This window comes from Quercus suber, unplaced genomic scaffold, assembly GCF_002906115.3.
Source record: "Quercus suber isolate HL8 unplaced genomic scaffold, Cork oak 2.0 scaffold_611, whole genome shotgun sequence".
In the NCBI taxonomy this organism is placed as follows: Eukaryota; Viridiplantae; Streptophyta; class Magnoliopsida; order Fagales; family Fagaceae; genus Quercus; species Quercus suber.
In genome coordinates, this window is record NW_027070054.1 from 126,021 (window position 1) to 144,912 (window position 18,892).

The 18,892-nt window shown below is 33.0% G+C and overlaps 3 protein-coding genes and 1 long non-coding RNA gene across 7 annotated transcripts; 1 reads left to right on the plus strand and 3 right to left on the minus strand.

Annotated features, from left to right (window-relative positions):
* Positions 1 to 4,752: 4,752 nt before the first annotated feature.
* On the plus strand, positions 4,753 to 9,186 carry LOC111991443 (uncharacterized). 4 transcript variants are annotated; one of them, XR_010625679.1, is made up of 6 exons: positions 4,753 to 5,085; positions 5,320 to 5,459; positions 5,793 to 5,875; positions 6,589 to 6,612; positions 6,686 to 6,781; positions 8,206 to 9,186. It is a non-coding gene; the product is annotated as an uncharacterized LOC111991443 (long non-coding RNA). The 4 variants fall into 4 exon arrangements; XR_010625678.1 differs by lacking the exon at positions 6,589 to 6,612 and having other exon boundaries at positions 4,757 to 5,074; positions 8,206 to 9,185; XR_010625677.1 differs by lacking the exon at positions 6,589 to 6,612 and having other exon boundaries at positions 4,758 to 5,085; positions 8,206 to 9,185.
* Positions 9,187 to 10,158: 972 nt separating this feature from the next.
* LOC111991490 (probable glutathione S-transferase parC) lies at positions 10,159 to 10,963 on the minus strand. Its single transcript, XM_065765152.1, has 2 exons — positions 10,781 to 10,963; positions 10,159 to 10,449 (listed from the first exon to the last, which is right to left on the minus strand). Exons 1-2 carry the CDS (start codon positions 10,961 to 10,963, stop codon positions 10,159 to 10,161), a joined length of 474 nt encoding a protein of 157 aa, XP_065621224.1.
* Positions 10,964 to 12,328: 1,365 nt separating this feature from the next.
* On the minus strand, positions 12,329 to 14,364 carry LOC111991595 (glutathione S-transferase U19). Its single transcript, XM_024023382.2, has 2 exons — positions 13,965 to 14,364; positions 12,329 to 12,940 (listed from the first exon to the last, which is right to left on the minus strand). The coding sequence occupies exons 1-2, from the start codon at positions 14,283 to 14,285 to the stop codon at positions 12,596 to 12,598; spliced, it is 666 nt and encodes a 221-aa protein (XP_023879150.1). The 5' UTR covers positions 14,286 to 14,364; the 3' UTR covers positions 12,329 to 12,595.
* A 1,639-nt stretch (positions 14,365 to 16,003) lies between these two features.
* Positions 16,004 to 17,615, minus strand: LOC111991587 (probable glutathione S-transferase parC). The gene is made up of 2 exons (XM_024023370.2): positions 17,148 to 17,615; positions 16,004 to 16,669 (listed from the first exon to the last, which is right to left on the minus strand). The coding sequence occupies exons 1-2, from the start codon at positions 17,460 to 17,462 to the stop codon at positions 16,325 to 16,327; spliced, it is 660 nt and encodes a 219-aa protein (XP_023879138.1). The 5' UTR covers positions 17,463 to 17,615; the 3' UTR covers positions 16,004 to 16,324.
* Positions 17,616 to 18,892: the final 1,277 nt, after the last annotated feature.

Consider the following 18,892-nt stretch of genomic DNA (forward strand, 5'->3'; position numbering starts at 1 on the left):
AAGATTTTTTGAGAGGGCTTTTTGGGTCCCTTAAAAATTCTTGGTCGCTAATAGACATTTTTTTTGTAGTGAAGGTTATTTTGGTCATTATATAAGTTTGGGGGTATTTTTGTCATTTTGATGAGGCTAATGGTATTTTAATCATTTCAAATATGAAACCTCGGAAATGTATGAAATCACAAGTACTATTCAGACCTCCAAATTAAAGATTACGGCTCGATTAATTTTACTCTAACTTAAACTAAGTGTAGAATAGAGTAAATGCGAGAAAAACAAACAATAAAACTACTCTAAGCCATATTCATCAAATCACAGTAGTAAAGTAAAAACTAAAAGAGTAAGAAAGAAGAATGCAAACACAAGATAACACGCCGATGTGTTATTGAAGAGAAAACCGAAGTACTCGGCGTAAAACCTCTCTGCCGCCATCCAAGTGGTAAATCAATCCACAAGACAATTAATTGGAATACACGAATAGTAAAAGACCCTCCAAGCCTAATCTACCCAGTACACCTGAGTCCTCCAAGCTCCTACTTTAATAAAACTTCTTGGAACCATGTCTTGTCTAATTCTCCGGATCTCGCAATACACCCGATTGCATCTGCCAAAGCTTGGCTTCTTCCAATGCTTCCTAGCAGCACCAAAACCTCACTTGACACTAAGAATGGGTGTGGTAAGTTTTTAGGCTATCAACCTCTCAAGAATATGGAAATGGAGAGGTAGGAGTTGAGGAAAACCATAATGGATTGTGTAGAGAATTGTGGGTATAACAATCTCTCACTTTCAAAGGTTGTGGTTAGGGTTTTCTCCCTGAAAAGCACTCCTTAACATCTATGGATAATGTGGGTATATATATTTTGGTTAGGGACAGGGTGTATCAGAATTGACAAATTGGAAAAACAAAATGTTTCGCGGGTATCTCGCTAGAAGGCCTTACCCGTGAGACACTCGCAAAACCCAGTTGTCTTCAGCAGTCATGACTCTTCGCATTCCAATCATGTGCTGAGCACATGCTTCACTTCGCGGGAAGGTTTCTCATAAGCTACTCGCGAAAACTTCTTGCTCTTCACTTTGCCTTGAGTCTTCACACACTCTCTCACACATAACCCTTACAATGAACTCCCATATAAAATACAGGGTACATAATATTAAACATAATTACAATCAAATTTAGCATGAAATTAAAGCCAACATAAAATAGGTGTAAATCACAACTTTACAATCTCCCCCTTTGGCTATTCTGTAACAAAACCCCTAAAACAAACTCTAGACTTAAATGTGAGTTTGGGAACAATGGTAAAACTCACTCACACCTAATCTAGAAGCTGTGAAGCACTTGCATATATATACATGTAACCTGAAACACTCGCACACAAACAAAACTTTCATTAAGCTTATGACAAGTTGAAACACGGTACGTATATAAGCAAGTAAAATGCAATCAAGGTCATAAACATTATATAAACAATTAAGCATATCTTGATCATACAAGAATAGTCATTAAAGAATGATTACAATGATCATTTAGCTAGTAAATGATCATCCGGACACATAATGCAATTAAGAGCAATGCACATATCAATTGCATGTCCAACGCACAACCAATGCAACATACAAGAAGTATTTGCATCAAGGATATAAGATCCAACAAGGGTACAAGTGTGTAGTACTCAAGATGATTCAACAACATCTGAAAGTACAAAAAAAAATGCTACAAAGCTGTGATATAAACAAAGTACTGAATATTAAACTGATATAAAAACAAAGTACTTGAAGCTTTAAAAAAAAGCAATGTAAATATAAACAAAGGTTTAAAAAAAAACATAAACCACTAAACCACCAAAAATAAGGCTAATCCTTTGGCACGATAGTAAGGCCACTTGGAATCTTCAGTTTTGTCTTTACAATGAGCCCCATGATGAGAGTGGGTAATGGCATGATTGTCCTTGTGTTCCTTTTAGTGATGCTCTTGGTTAGGAGGTGGTATATGTGTCCACAAATGTCGATCTCTTTATGTGTGTAGACATCATATGGGAAAATGGTCATTGGCCCAGACAGTGCTATCAAGTTTGTGATTGCATATAGGTTGTGGATCATGACATATGCTAATGTCTACATCTTCTCATTGAACGGGATGGTGTTCATTGACTTTTTCTTGAGTGAACCACCCAGAAGCTCTGCCATTGGCTCAAAAGACTCCAATCTGTCATCATATTGTATGGCGATTTGCTGAGAAGGTGGACGAACTTTTAAGAATTCTTGGATGGAGTCCCTTTTGATAACAAATTCCTTGTGTCTCACCCAGTAGTTAATGTGATCTCCATCCACAGTGGCATTGGAGAAGAATTCTCATATTATTTCTTCATAAACATTGCCACTTGGATTTAGCAGCTTCATCCAAGTTCTCTACTTGAACACCTCAGGGATGAAAGTGTGCTCAAGTGTCTCCAATCGGACAACCCTCTCCATAATGATTGTTGCTCGTTTGTAGCAGTCATTATATGCCATGTCTGCCTCAATGGACCTGAAGTTGTCAGAGTTTATGCATGGACACTTGGTAGATTTCTTGGAGGTAGAGTGCTTGGTGGGAGACATCTGCACAAATAAACATAAAATAAAGAAAACAAGTGCAGAAACACAAAATAGGAACACAAACTTGATTAGTGTCAAGTTAGTCCAAAACATAAGCACCAAAACTTTAGACAAAACACAACAGTGTCAAATGAACATGATATAAGTGCTAAAACATGTAATCATCATTAAAATGCAAAGAAAATGACAACTGTGCATAAAAAAAAAAAAAAAAAAAAAAAAACACACACACACACACACACACACAGGGGAGATGGAAATAGGTTCTAACACAAAAGTGTTGAGAATCCATAGTTGGCTTAAAATCATATGGGACTAAGGCTTTTGTCAAATGGGGAGGAGCATGATAGAAAATGGCTACTGTATTCAAAAGATACGGACCAATTATTTTGTTTTTGTTGCAAGTTGTTTGAAAAGGAGATGTTAGGAGAACTTGAATACAAAAATTTAATTAGTCAATTTGCATCTCAAAAGGCAAGAAAAATAGATTTTAAATGAAATATATTATAATATAAAAATATAAAATAAACATTAATTTAATTAATATATAAATATAAAAAATGTCTCATTTCAAGTTACACTTGATGTAACTCAAAAAAATGTTACACCTCCCAGTAACTTATTATTAAATTCATATTTTGAAAATCCAACCGTTGGATTACATGTTCTCTATGGTCTTAACATGCATGCCAATTTTTGTGCCAATCGCATGTAATTTACCATTTGATCTATAAAGTCATCTTTTATGCATTATTTTAAACTACTTAAACTTGAATTTAGACAATTGATTGCTGACATGACTATTAATCTTTAATTACCTTGAAATTTTGTAAGCATAAAAAATATACGAAGATAATGTAATCTAATGGTAGATTTGTCAAAATTCAAATCGAATTAAGAAATATAGGATTGGGTTCAAGTTACACCTGACGTAATTCTAAAAAATGTTATACCACCTAATAACTTATTATTGAATTCATATAACTTATTATTCAAAGTTATTCCTTAGAGGATAAGTATAAGGGCGCAGAGGCGGCTCAACATAATTTGGGGCTTAAGACGAAAATTCATATGAAGCATTTTATATGTAAATATTAATTAAATAAAATTATTTAATATTAATCAAATCAAGGTTAATTTAATACAATATTAAATACTTAATTTGAAGAATAATACCAACTTAACTAATGTTAATTTCATATAGAGAATTTAATATCATAGTTCAACCATAAATTTTAATAAAAAGAAATAAAAATATATGTCAATTAAAAGAAGATACTTTATTTTGGATATATGACAATGTATAGTTAAATAAAATTGTAATCTAATTTTTAATTTTATTACTTGTTTATGAGAGAGAGAGAGAGAGAGAGAGAGAGAGAGAGATTAATCTATAATTGGTGATTTAACACATTTGTAGCATTTTTTTGAAACATTTTAGGATTTCAATTGGGTTAGGTTGCTATTGGTCTTGTATTTTGGAAGTCTTGATAGAAATGAAAAGGAAAAATGCATTAGTGGTACTAAAAAATGTTCACAATATAATATGAAAATGATTATAATCAATAAGCTTTAACAACCTAATTATGAATGTTTAAATTTCTTTTTTGTGATAGGTAACATGTTAGTTTGTAATCCTATAGTAAATTTGTGTTATCCTTAGTATCACTAATAATTATAAACAACCATTATATATATACACACACACCTACACATATATACATACATACATATACACATACATATTTAATTTATTTCATTAGTTAACCTATGTATTTTATATACATACTCCTATTTATTCTTCTTTATTATAAAAAATTATACTAATTGTTTAAACTTTAAACCTTATAAACTTCAAACCACATGCCGCTACATATATTCTAAAATTAAAATTAACAAAAAAAAATTTCTTATAACACACAATTTCTTATAAAACTTTTTTTAAGCTCAGAACGATAAAAATCTTTTATTAAATGTCAAATATAGTCATACAAAGTAAACTAGTGCGTACACTAGTATAGGTGGGACATTCACTACATACAATGTAGTCCCAAATAAAATAAAACACCACAGAGAGCCATTAAGACCAAAAGAAGAAAGCTCCATGCCCAACAGGCCAACACCTCTATATAATTATTTCTTATAAAACGTTAAACCTTAGCGCCACGTGTCCATCAATTCCTCTCTCCCTCAAATTTTTTTTTTTCACTTTTCCCTCTAACACTCCCTCCTCTCAACTCCCTCGGAATACAATTCCCCTTTCCCTCTAAATTTTTTCACTTTTCCCTCTCAACACTCCCAACTCACGCCAACTGACAACACATAACTGCGCGGCAAGACACCCAAAAAAAACAAAATGACCTCTGCAAAAGCGACTCAGCAACGCTGCAACAGCCACACCTAGAGCAGTCTACGGCGAGATCGGAGATTCCCTTACCCAAATCAGAGATTGGCGACGGCGAGATCGGGATAGGAACCTCAGGTAACATCGAGGTATTTCAGTTCTCTCTCTTTTTCTTTATCTCATCGCTGCTCTGAGCCTCTAAGTGAGAGCGGTGTTCTCTCTCTCTTTTTCTCTATCTCATAGTCTGCCTTGTGACTATTTTTTGATAATGGTGTATTGACATATTGGATGGAATCAAATGGAGTTTTGTACTTGTTTGCTGGTGTTTTTGATGTGCACAGCTTCTAGGAAGGGTTTTGTTTTATGGTTTATTCGTTATGCAGGAGTTGGGAAGTCATGTCTTCTTCTTCAGTTCACGGACAAGCGGTTCCAGCTGGTCCATGACCTCACCATCGGTGTCGAGTTTGGGGCTCGGATGATCACCATCGACAACAAACCCATTAAGCTTCAAATCTGGGATACTGTAATTTTTCTCTCCTTCTTTCCTTTCTGTTTTGCAATTTACACTGAATTCTACTTTGAACACAAGCACATTATAACTATTGGCATCTTCACCTTTCTTTCTTTCGTTCGTTCCATGGGTATCACAAATGCGAATTTGATGCAAAAATCAATCTGAGCATTTTCAGCATAACATTAGTTCGTTATCAGAATTTGGCTTGATGATTATTATGAAATGGGTTGCTTATTTATCAAGCGTATTTCCTTAAATTTCTGTGAGCTTGTGGAGGAATTCTATTTTGTACGTTAACTGAATAAAGTTGTAGATGCTAAAGTTTCCTTGGAAATATTCCAGGGTGGTCAAGAATTCTTTAGATCTATTACGAGGTCCTATTACAGAGGGGCTGCTGGTGCATTGCTTGTCTATGATATAACCAGGTACTGTTTTCATTGAAATTTGATCATTCATTTGCTTATAGTCTTGTACAGAAAAAAATTAATTGTTTTAAGTTTGTTCTATAAGTGGGCTTTTCACACATACCCTATGAATTTAATATATCTTATTGTACACCTTACCATCATTAGGAACGCATCATTGTGTGGTACCCTTATAACATTCCAATAGTCATTTTTGATCTAGTGAATCATCAGAACTTTTACATTTCATTTCAAAACACTCTACAAATCAATGTCTAGTGAAAATAAAATCAGCATTGCCAAAGAAAGTTGAACAAAAATTCCACAATTTAGGCTTAAGACTTGCTGACTATTTTTTTGTCTTTTGAAATCTCTCTTTTTCTTTGCTCTGACTTAGACCTACGCTTTCCTCTAGTTCTCTTTTGGCTAAATTGGCTTTTTGTGTAAGTGTATACATGTAAATATGTAATGGTGTATTTGTGTTGACTGTTGATTGGCTATTGTCTCTTGAGTGGCATTGGATTGAGGTAGTGGTCCTGGTCCACTTAAAAGCAACACCCAGAACAACACATTATTAAAAGACAAAAATAAAAAATAAACTATGTTAGGCAGTGGGTTGAGTCAAGTGAATGATTTAGTGCATTTATATTCTTTACATTGTGCAAAGCTAACTAAATAGTAGCAGAAGCAAAAATTGGAACCCACAGGTCTCTCAAAAATTTTTTTTTTCTCAGTCTACTGTTGGAGAAACAGATAAGGTAATTAGTTTGAAGTTTTGTGATTATATGAAATTAGTTTGAAGTGATAGATTTTAATAGGATTTTCTTACAGATAACCTCTGCTCTTGAGCGCAAGTTACTGTTGGCGAGTTTCTTAGAAGTGGGAGTTCTCAAATCAACGGTTCCATCAGAAGTTCAGTCTTTTGGGGTAAGTTTCTGTCTCTAAGCCTGTTTAAAGTGGTACTATTTTGTTCTCTACCCCCTCAATGCAACCCTTTCTAAAAATTGGAGATTTTAAGATGTATATATCATATGGTAAGGAATTTCGCTTTGTTTCCAAAACTGATTATAACTGCATAGCTCCAAAGGCCATGTACTTTATTATTCTTTGAGCCGTGAAGGTGAACCAAGTATATGCAAATCTTATGGTGCTTTGATGCTTGAACTTCAAATGTCTTCCAAAGTAATAAATAGATAGTGAAATCAAAGCCTAATGAAGTTCTTCTATAATTGCTGTGATCTAAATTTATTTGGTTATATTTTCTCATTTTTCCATATGAGCCAGCAGTCCATAGGAGTTGCAAGCTGTCAGCCTTTAGCAATAAAAATGACAAATGCTACCTAAAAATCTACCAAGCAAAATGTTTACCTTTTTCCTCTATGAGATTGGTAGTCCTACACATTTCATCTCTATAAAGTTTATCTTTTTCCTTGCTCCTAATTTTGAGTTCCTCCAGTTCCTTTCCATCTATAAGCAGGATTCAATCACAGTAGAGAATGTCAGATTAACATGGTGCTAACACACAATTCTGCAAATAAATCTATAATTAAGTTATATCTTAGTAATATAACCCAAATGATCCTCATTTAGAACCTGAACAGATTTTACAGGAAAATATTTTGCATGAGAACATTCACGAATTCTAATAGTTTCTTCTGCAGACTCTTAACTTTAGGGACAGACACTGCATTTATTGATTTAAACCATTAAGAGTGAATAAATAAACTTCCTGATAGTTTATCTTCAAAAAACTCCTTATCTTTCTCACCTGGCTCCAACGTCTTACTGTAAAGTATTCTTTGAGGAATGTGACAATATCAGTTCAATTATTTGTGTTTTTATTTAAGTTTTACTTTATACATGGCATGCAAGCCATCCTAGTACGAGGGATATAAGGTTCATTTAGAATGATGAATTTACAGTCAAGAACCCCTTTAAGAATCCATCTTAATTTGGGATCATAGTTTTTTCCTCATTAAGGCCAACTTCAAACTTGTACTATGTTCCAATCTTCACACTCGTACTTTTTATTATTTGGCTGTGTCAGTTTCTTGAAGACATTAAATAGAATTTAGTTATGCATATATCTCCTTTCCTTTCCCTTCTTATTTTGTATTTTGTATTTAAAAGAAGTAGATTGAGAAGTGGGTACACATTACTCCATATTACTATAAGTCGGTAGTGAAAAAATGCCTAGGTTGAGTTTGTGAAGAGAGTGAAAATTTTGTTAGTGAATAGTTTTATGTTCTAATTCTTTGTAAACGGGGTGGGGGATTTCATAGGTCATTAATTTGTTTTGCAGTTGCAATGCCAAAAGCGTGTAAATACCTAATGAATTCTATGTTTGACAGTGCAGAATGGATCTGCAGTAATTCAAGGACTGCTGTGGGATTGGATTTGGACCTTGGGGCTCTAAATTGGTGATTGGAGAAGAACATAAGTAGAGTTGGGGCTGATGGGTATTCCAGAATATCCCTCTTTCATGGCAATGGCTTGCAACCTCTTGAGGCCAAGCTAGTCAACTTTGAGCCTCAAGAACTGATAAGTAAAATTACACTCCAAGAGGGCAAAGATGGTTCTGAGACTTGTGCATTGGAATCTACTGTGCAAGTGGGATCTATTGCTGATGATAAGTACATGAAGAGTTTGCCATTGCCTCCTAGAGACATTGTTTGTGCATTTAACTATAGCTGCTGTTGTCTCCATAAACGTGCAGAGCTGGTTTTGTATTTTAAGCATGTCCTTGATGCCTTGTCAAAGAAAGGTGGTATATTTGTGATGGATTTATATGGTGGGACATCATCAGAGCACAAGCTAAGACATCGGAGAAGATTTGCCAATTTTATGGTATAATCTTTCTGCCCCAAATAGTAATGACATTAATAGTATCAGAAGGAAGATCGCAGATATAAATCTATTTGACCAGGTTCAGGTTCAGGTTCAGGTTCAAAGGAATCTTTTATCAAATTGGTGAGATATCCAAAATATAGGTTATATGACAGCAATTATCATTAAGCTAGAGACTTTTAATACATGAGAAAGTGAAATCTAAATCTCTCCTTATATAGCTTAATGCTATTAAAGTTGCTAAGACATGGAAGAAGCTAATTTATTATTTTGTGTTCATTCCTGTCAAGGGCACAACATAAATCAAAATATATTTGTAGGACAAATCTGATGTTGGACATCTATCTAATAAGCATTTTCCACAAAATGGAAAGGAAACACAAGTTGTTTGTTTGTAATTGCTAAAAGTTTATTAATGCTTCTGTGTTAAAAGGACTATTTAATGTAATTCTTCTTTGTTTCTAATAAAGCATTTCTATCCTTTTTAGGTCAAAAAAGAAAAAAAGACTTGACTTATTTGATAATGTTTATATTGTGATTGGCTTATATTTCAATTGGACAAGCTCGCTTTCCTTGATGGGAAGAAAATTTTATTCACTTTTGAGAAAGAGAGAGTACAAAAGGCTGCTATTTTTGAATTTCAAGCTACTATTTTGAAGTTGAAATTGCTATAATTTTTTTATGGGTAAAATTTATTAGAAAATAAGGACAGACCTTTTATATATAGGATGTATATAAAAGGCATTTTTTTAGGCTATAAACAAAAGGTTCATCTAAAGAATACAAAGTACTATATGTTTATGTATTTCTTTTTATTTTTCTTTGAATTTTAGAATAACTAATAATTTCATGATTATTTGTGAAGGCCAATTGTGGCCCTCGCAAATAATTTAGTATTAGTGAGGGTATATTTTTAACTCACACAAAAAATAAACTTTTTGCAAGGAATTTTTATTGTCCCTCGGAAATAATTTGGTGGGAACATTTCCCTCCAAATTTTTTTATATTTTAATGATTATTTGTGAAGGTCGATCTTAGCCCTCGCAAATAATTTAGTATTAGTGATAGCATTTTTTTAACCGTCACAAATAATACACTTTTTGAGAGAGATTTTTAATTGTCCCTCGCAAATAATATGGAGGGAAAATTTGCCTCCAAAATATTAGTATTTGTGACGGCTATAACACATAATTGCGACAGCTTTTTTTGATGGTCACAAATATTTCACATTTTACCAAATATTTGTGAGGGTTTTATTTTGCCATTACAAATAAGATTTTTTGAGAGGGCTTTCTGGGTCCGTCACAAATTTTTGGTCGCTAATAGACATTTTTTTTGTAGTGAATATGAATGAACTTTATTACACAGCCACTGAAAACTGTAATTCGGGCTAAACCATTTCTCTACTCGTAGCCACGTATTTTCCTCAATTGCACAACAGCCTCATAAACTTTCTTCTAGTCGGCAAGAGACTTTGCCATAGTCTCCTTTTGGAGGCACCTTTTAGCCCATGCAATAATCTTGGGGCACTCTGCCTCTATGTTGATATTGTCAAATACCTCATAGGCATGGAACCAGCTGTAGAAAGTGACAAGAGAAAGGTCCACAAACCCAAATGTTTCACCCCCAAAGTAAGGCTTGTCACCAAGCTCCCCCTCCAATATCTTGAAGGTTTCAAAGAATTCCTTCTTGCCTGCCTCTAGCTCTTCTCCTTTTGTAGCCCATAACTTCCTTGAAACACCACTAACCTGTATTTTCCACACATTGCATTACAAGGATGAACAGTAACAGTAATGAATTTTAAATCAAATCTATAGAGATGGGAAGAATATTTCTTTAAATCTCAAGAAAAAAAGTACGAAATTTATAGAAAATATACTCATTTCAAATTAAATCTTTCAAATGTCATTGCCTTGAAATTAAAACCTGTTAACCCAGAACGAAAAGAAATTAAAATAATGTAAAAGACAAAACAAATGGCATTAAAGGTACCTTCTTATCAACAAAATCAGCCCAGACCCTGGCATGAGCTCTCTGGTATGGCTCAGAGGGAAGCAATGGAGACTTATCGTTCTAGACCTCATCTATGTACTGAACAATGATGAGAGACTCACACACAGGTTTCCCATTATGGATGAGAACTGGGATCATCTTGTGAATGGGGTTCGCCTCTAAAAGCAGAGGGCTCTTGTTACTCAAGTCCTCTTGACCCTCATCCCATACATACTGAGCCAGGAGTCTAGCAGAATCACCTCGTCCCATACATACCCTTCTAGGCCAGTTAAAATTCACATAAACCTGTCATACAATAGGTCCAATCATATCATACTATATTATTATTTTAATTTATTTATGTCACATAAATTTAATAGCCTAAAAAAATCAATAATCTCAATCTACAAACATATCAACCACCACTGACAGCACAAACCTCATTGCATTTCTTACAATCACACCCAGCTCAACACTGGTAAGAATCCTCAAAAGTATGCCTCTATCAAAAGTAAACCATTAAATAGTGAAAAAAGTTAATGAATGTCTTAATTAGGGTATTGATTTAGGAAACATTTATAGGAACTTTTTATTAGAAATGAATGTCTAATATAAGTGATACACACTACATTATCTTCGTATAATATTGCCGAGTTATCTTTGATTAATGAAAATTCACATCGTTCTTAAATATGTTGAATTGTCAATCTCAACTAAACACATTCACAACTTGCTTCATGTATTGCAACAATCCATATGCGAATTGAAGAAATAGCATATTGTTTACTTCTTCTTAAAAATAAAAGCATATTGTTTACTTAATAGATCTTCATGAAATGCAAGGTGGCCATAAGTGAACAAATATTATTTTTTGATTGGCCTTTACATGGATTAGAAATATGTAAAGCATTAACAACAAGGGGAAAAAAAAAATAAGAGCACTAATCTTAGAAAATTTAATTCACAACTATAAGATTGTGAAAATGTTTTATGTGTAGTAATCTAAGTAGTTTCTTCTATAGATCTTACGGATTTCCAATCTTCAAAACAGTATTATAAACTCTATTTTATTATGATAAATTGAATGGATTTGTGCCTTAATTATTCAATTGACTTTACATGAAAAGTTGTTCCACCAAAAGATATTAGAATGAAGATATGTTTTTCAGTTTTTGCCTATAGACAGAAAAAAAAAACAAAACATTTCACGTGAATTTGACGGATTGGTTCTCATATGTGATTATTCACTTATTAATGATTACTTGGGTGACATGAGTGTATTTTTATTTTTTATTTTTTATTTTTTTGGTGATTATTCACTACATACGGTAATGCTTTCTATTTTTATTTATTTTTATTTTTTTATGACCATATAATATACCATAGACAATTTTTTTTTCACAATATTTTTCAAAACTTGCTAAGGTAACAACTTGTTATTGTAACAGATATCGCTTTCACATGAAACTATCACTTATGCCAGTTTTGCAATTGTCCCAATCACAACATTCTATGTTAAGAGTGTAAAAAATATTGTAAAAAGTTGGAAGTTTTGTTTCCTCGGATTGTTGGTACTGATACTTTTGTATACACTTGATGGCAAAATGGAAGAGTTTGAATAAGTTTGATCTAAAATTTAGCTCACACAACAAAGTGTCTTTCTTATTTATGATTCGGTACAAGCCCTTTAGATCTAAGGCTCAGCAGAGACACACCATAGTAACTTACAAGTTAAACAGTACAATACATGCCCTCTAGAAATGCTCAGCAGACACGTCAAAGTGTCTTGCAAGCTAAACGGACGCTAATGAAACAAATCCAAACATAAACATTACAAAAAAACAACGCTATTACATAACCATCCAAAACCATCATATGCTAGCACTTCCAGCAGATTGAGGCCTACGCCGAAACATACTTTTTCCTTGTCTGAGCAACAAAGTCATAAACCTTCTTCTGGTCAGGAAAAGTCTTGGCCACAGTCTCCCTCTGCATGCACCTCTTAGCCCACGCAATAATCTTGGGGCACTCCGCCTCCATATTGATATTGTCTAAGACCTTGTAGGCATGGAACCAGCTGTAGAAGGGAATAAGAGAAATGTCCACATACCCAAATGTTTCACCCCCAAAGTAAGGCTTGTCGCCAAGCTCCCCCTCCATTGTCTTTAAGGTTTCAAGGAATTCCTTCTTGCCTTCCTCTTGCTCTTCTACTTTTGGCCTCCATACCTTCCTTGAAGCTACATAAACCTGAATTTTCCACACATTGTGTTACTAGGATGAAGAATGACAGTAATGAATTTCAAATCAAGTCTACTGGGCAAACTGAATGTTTCTCTAGAACTTAGCAAGTGGGAAAGGCCCATAAAATATGTTCTTGATTGTATGATAGAGGGAGACTACAGAACTCTCCTAACTTTTATTTTAATTAGTGACTTACACACAAACGAATGGGTCTTGAACATGACTAATGCTAAGACTGGAAGGAAATAAGGGGTCTTGAACATAAATTGAACATGGTAAATAATAGATTTCAATTTGAATTGAAAAACTTTAACTGAGGAATGATAGATTACAATTTGAATTGAAGGCCAATATAAAAGCTCCATATCTCAAAAAAGTACCTTAATTTCAGTAGGAAATCATATTTGAATTTTTTTTTTTTCCGTGAATTCTCAAGATGATGTAGGACAGAGTATGGGGTTGCCTTTTATCCACTGTAATTTAATTTAATTTTTTTAAATTTTCATGTAATTTTCTGAATTTTATATTTTAGGTTGTTATTTAATCTTCCTCAAATATATGAAATCCTTGGTGAACAACTTAATGGATGAAGAACAAGACCCAGTATCTTAGACTACTTATCAAATGATAAAACTCTAGGAGTTTTAAGATTTAGTCCAAATTCACAATTTTTTTTTTTAATCACAATATTTTATGTAGTTTCATAGAATTAGTAAGTTCTTTGGTCAAATATTTTATACAGTCATCCTGCATGTCTAATTGAATCACCGCCTTGACATGACCTACGAATTAGTAAATTATAATAGAATCTATAAACATTCCAACATAACATTTTTTAAAAGACATCTAGCGAATCCAACCTCAGAAACATAAACATAAAATATTTCACGCAGTATTAAGTACTAACTGAACATGAAAAAACTAAAAAAGAAAAAAGAAAAAAAAAAAAGGGTCAAATGTATGAGACTCGGACACCAATGAAAACCGAGAAAAAGAAAAACGCAAGGAAAAAAAATTGTACAAAAGGTACCTTCTTATCAACAAAATCAGCCCAGAACCTGGCTTGAGCTCTCTGGTAAGGATCAGAGGGAAGCAATGGAGACTGATCGTTCCAGACCTCGTCTATGTACTGAACAATGATGAGGGACTCACACACAGGCTTCCCGTTGTGGATGAGAACTGGGATCTGCTTGATAATGGGGTTCATCTCTAAAAGCAGAGGGCTCTTGTTGCTCAAGTCCTCTTCCTTGGACTCATACTTGATACCCTTCTCAGCCAGAGCAATCCTGACCCTCAGCCCAAACAGGCTAGGCCAGAAATTCAACAGAACCACCTCGCCCGCCATTGTCATAGAACTCTAGGTGTTGAAGCAAATGAGAGAAAAGCAAAAGTAAGTGTGAGAGAGTGCAAAGAGACTTGGATGAGAGCGTCAATTTATAGTCATTGGCGGTGGTTCGGGCTTTCATTAATAATTAATTAAATAGTGCTAAAGTATGCTGGTAAGAAAATAACAATAATAAAAACAATGCTAAAGTATGACTTCGACTACGAAGTGTATTGGGACCGTATTTGAGTTTCTGGATCATTTCATTATCCGGACGATGTCATTGCTTTGCTCATGTTTGATTCCCAAGTTCGTTTTGAGTTTCTGAGTTGCGTCTTTGACTCTCTTGACTCTCTTTTTACCTAAATTGACTATTTTCTTTAATCTCATTCTCTTTAGTATAATTTTTTTTTTTTTTATATTCTATATAGTCACTTTAAAAATTTCACATGGCATGTGATCTATTTTATTAAAATACCACTTTTTTTTTTTTAATTTTATTATTTCTTCTTTCTTTACATACATCAACTACTATCCACTTTTCTTTTCTTTTTTTCATCCTAGGATATGTAAACAAAGAATAAAAAATTAAATGTGAAATAAGTGTCGGTGTAAATTTAAATAGTTACTATATTTACATATTTTTAACTTGACTGATAATGTGAGTGATTTTGCGGCTTAAATGTGTAACATTGAACCATTTTTCTATTATCTGCTGCAAATGCTCTAAAATGAGTGTTTTTTTTTTTTTTTTTTAATTACTACATCCACATTATTTTTATAAAACTTTTACAAAAAATCCTAAGTAGTAAGTTTTTATTGGTTCTAATTTGAAACCACCACTTATTTTATTTTTGGCCCACCAATAACAATCAATAACAACTTGTCACTTAGAATTTATTGTAAAAGTAGTACAACTACAGATATTACAAGTTTTACTAAATTGAGTTTACAAACTGATATATCATCAATTATAAAGAGATAATTCAGATAGTCATTTGTGAGGAAGTTGAAACCCACCAATCACATTGATAATAATATCAATTTGTAAGCATTATGTCAAGCATTTTTCCTTTTTAATTTATTTTGTAGCTTTTTTCTCTCTTTTCTAGTACACCTATGGGTAATTCTTAGGTACTCCTGAAGTATGGAGAATGGTGCCCCCTCTTCTCACATTCATAGTTAGGTCCACTTATCTCTCATATAAACATCATGAGATAATAATATATATATATATATATATTGTTAAGTTAAAATCATCTTTTCTTTCATTTGTTATTTACTTTGCTTGAAAATACTTACTGAAATTATATATATATATATATAGAAATTAATTAGTTTTTTTGTGTATAATAACATATAAAATTATATTAAAATAAAAATAGCATACTACTAAATTAAAATGTAATAAAATATATAACTTAACATATATGGTCATTCGTTTCTTAAAATTAAAAAAAAAAAATAATATATATATATATATATAGTCGTTCTTTATTTTTGGAATTTTTGTTCAAATTCGTAATATACGTGAATGTATTACTAATGATGCTACATAATTTATAATTATATTTTATTATTTCTTTTGGATAGAAATGTCTATAAAAAAATTATTTGGATTTTAATTTTTAGATTAAATAAATTAAATAGATTATGAAATAGCAGTTTTCTACTAATGAAAATTTAATTAATAGATTTAAATTTTATTAATATATGAATCTGAAATAATTAGATGAAAAAGGTCATTTCATATCACAAATATTTTTTATTTGAGTAAAATATCCAATAGTATACACACACAAAAGACATAAGGATACAATTTCATCTAAAACATAGCAGACACAACAAAGTGTCTTTCTTATTACAATACCATACATGCCCTTTACATTCAAAGATTAGCACGGACCCAGATGAAACACAACCATCTCTTTTTTTTTTTCTTTTTTTTTTTTGAGGCAAAACTAACTCAAACTTAAAACATCACAAAATGTAACCAACAAGATTACACAACCATCCAAAACCATTAAGAAATGCTGGTACTTCCAGATTTGGGCTTAAACATTGCTCTACTCCAAGCCAAACCTTTTCCTCATTTGTCCAACAAACTCATAAACCTTCTTCTGGTCAGGAAGTATCTTGGCCACAGTCTCTTTTTGCAAGCACCTCTTAGCCCATGCGACAATCTTGGGGCACTCTGCCTCCATGTTGAATTCTCCAAAGGTCTCAATTGCATAGAACCAACTGTAGAAGGGGATAAGAGAAAGGTCCACAAACGCAAATGTTTCACCCCCAAAGTAAGGCTTGTCACCAAGCTCTCCCTCCAATATCTTGAAGATTTCAAGGAATTCCTTCTTGCCTGCCTCTTTTTCTTCTCCTTTTGTGGCCCATACCTTCCTTGAAACTTCATAAACCTACATATTCCACACATTTTACTACCAATTCCCACATATTATATAACATGCATGAACAATGACATTGACAGTAGTGAATTTCAAATCAAGTCCAGTTTACTTGAAACCTTAGCAAAGGTGGAAGGCCCATATAAGATGCTCTTGATTGCAGGACATTAATCTTACTCAAATATATTAAATCAGTAGTAATTCACTTATTTTTATAATCACAACACTTTCTATGGTTTGCTAGAACTCTCAAACTTTATTCATGTTTGGTCAAATTAAGTACTAGAGTCATCATGTCTAATTGAATCTTACAAACATCATCCTGCAAAATACTAACCTCTAATAATAGAATCTAAACAAAACACACAATATTTTTTTTTTCCAGAGAAATCTGACGAATCTAACTTAACAATCTTTAAAAAACAAATACAAAAACAAAAACAGAACATACAAAAGGAAAGAGAATGAATAGAAATTGCAGAAAACGTACCTTCTTATCAACAAAATCAGCCCAGAACCTGGCATGAGCTCTCTGGTAAGGATCAGTGGGCAACAATGGAGACTTGGTCTTCCAGACCTCATCTATGTACTGAACAATGATGAGGGACTCACATACCGGTTTCCCATTGTGGATGAGAACTGGGATTTTCTTGTGAATGGGGTTCATCTCTAAAAGCAGAGGACTCTTGTTCATCAGGTCCTCTTCCTTGTACTCATACTCGATACCTTTCTCCGCCAGAGCAATCCTGACCCTCATCCCAAACATGCTTGGCCAGAAATCCAACAGAACCACCTCGTCCGCCATTGTCACAGAACTCTAGGTATTGAAGCAAATGGTAAAAACAAGTGAGAATCTCGACAATGCGAAGACACTTTATAATTTGAGAATCAAATGCAAAGACACTTGGAACTCTTGGAAGAGTACCGAGACTTCTAGTGCGGAGGCGATGGGTCCGACTTAATTATTAATCAATAAGATATATTCAAATTAAGCGTGATAGGTACGCCTCCTAATGTTGATACTTGATAGACAATGGGTTCTACATGAATCTTCCGGAAGAAAAGCTATTTTTGAAAAAGCATTTTGCATAAAATGAGATACGTGTATAAAAAATAACCACTCATTGACACGTTTAACTTGCATTAAATTATTACTTATAAAATAAAAACACTCCCTCACTATCTCACATTTTTAAAACAACTATAAATTTATTATTTTTTTAAATAGAAAAATAAATTATGGATTATCACATCAATTAAATAGGTTTAACTACAAAATATTTTAGGAAAAATTCCCATTCGTCCACTTTTTTTTTAATTCTTAAAAAAAAAAAAGCCAAAAAAAAACTCCCATCTTCTATGCAAATTAAAAAAAAAAACAAAACAAAAATCGGCATGGATAAACACATATACAAATCCCAAAAATCTAAAACCTCCCACTAACCCACATATAGTTCATCTGTTTCCTATGCACACACTACACACCAAAACTACCTCCTCACTGTTCTTCTTCCACTCCATCTCCTTCCCAACAAGGCAACAACTACAAACCAACCCCAAAACCTGATCACTACAACGTGACTGCAGTAGCCATGGCAGACAGGCAAAGTAGCATTTAAATGAATATTGCTAACAATACATTTTTGGTTTTTTTTTTTCCCCTTACTTTGTTTTTGAAAATGAAAATTGAAGTGTTTACAATTTGTTAAAGTAGGTTTACAAAAATTTTGCCACTGACAATGACAAATGATAAAAGTTTCGTATAAATTTAGCATCTTATTTGTTCTCCATCCTATAGTTAAATAAGCCCTACACTTTTTCTTTAATTGAAAAATTACAAAATATGCTCATGCTTTGGCATATTGGTCTATCTAAACATTGATGCCAGCTTTTATTTTAGGAACATACACAGTGGTGCCACTTTCCTGGGGGAATTCTGCAGCCGTTTTTGTTGTACGCAGTAAGTGCAATTCTCACTCCCAGATCTTATAATAATTAATAGGTAACACTTCAAATACATAAATCTATATGTTTATTTGATTAGTAATTCTTATTTAATTGGGATCCCTTGCTTCATAGGATGATGCAATACACATGAAAATGAAAATTGGTTGTTGTTCATATACAATTTGATTTAGAATGGATTTTCAATGATGTAGTGTGTGTTTGTCGCCAAATTAAAAAATCAGCTTATTTTACTATTTAGCTTATTTTTGTTACTATTTAGCTTATTTT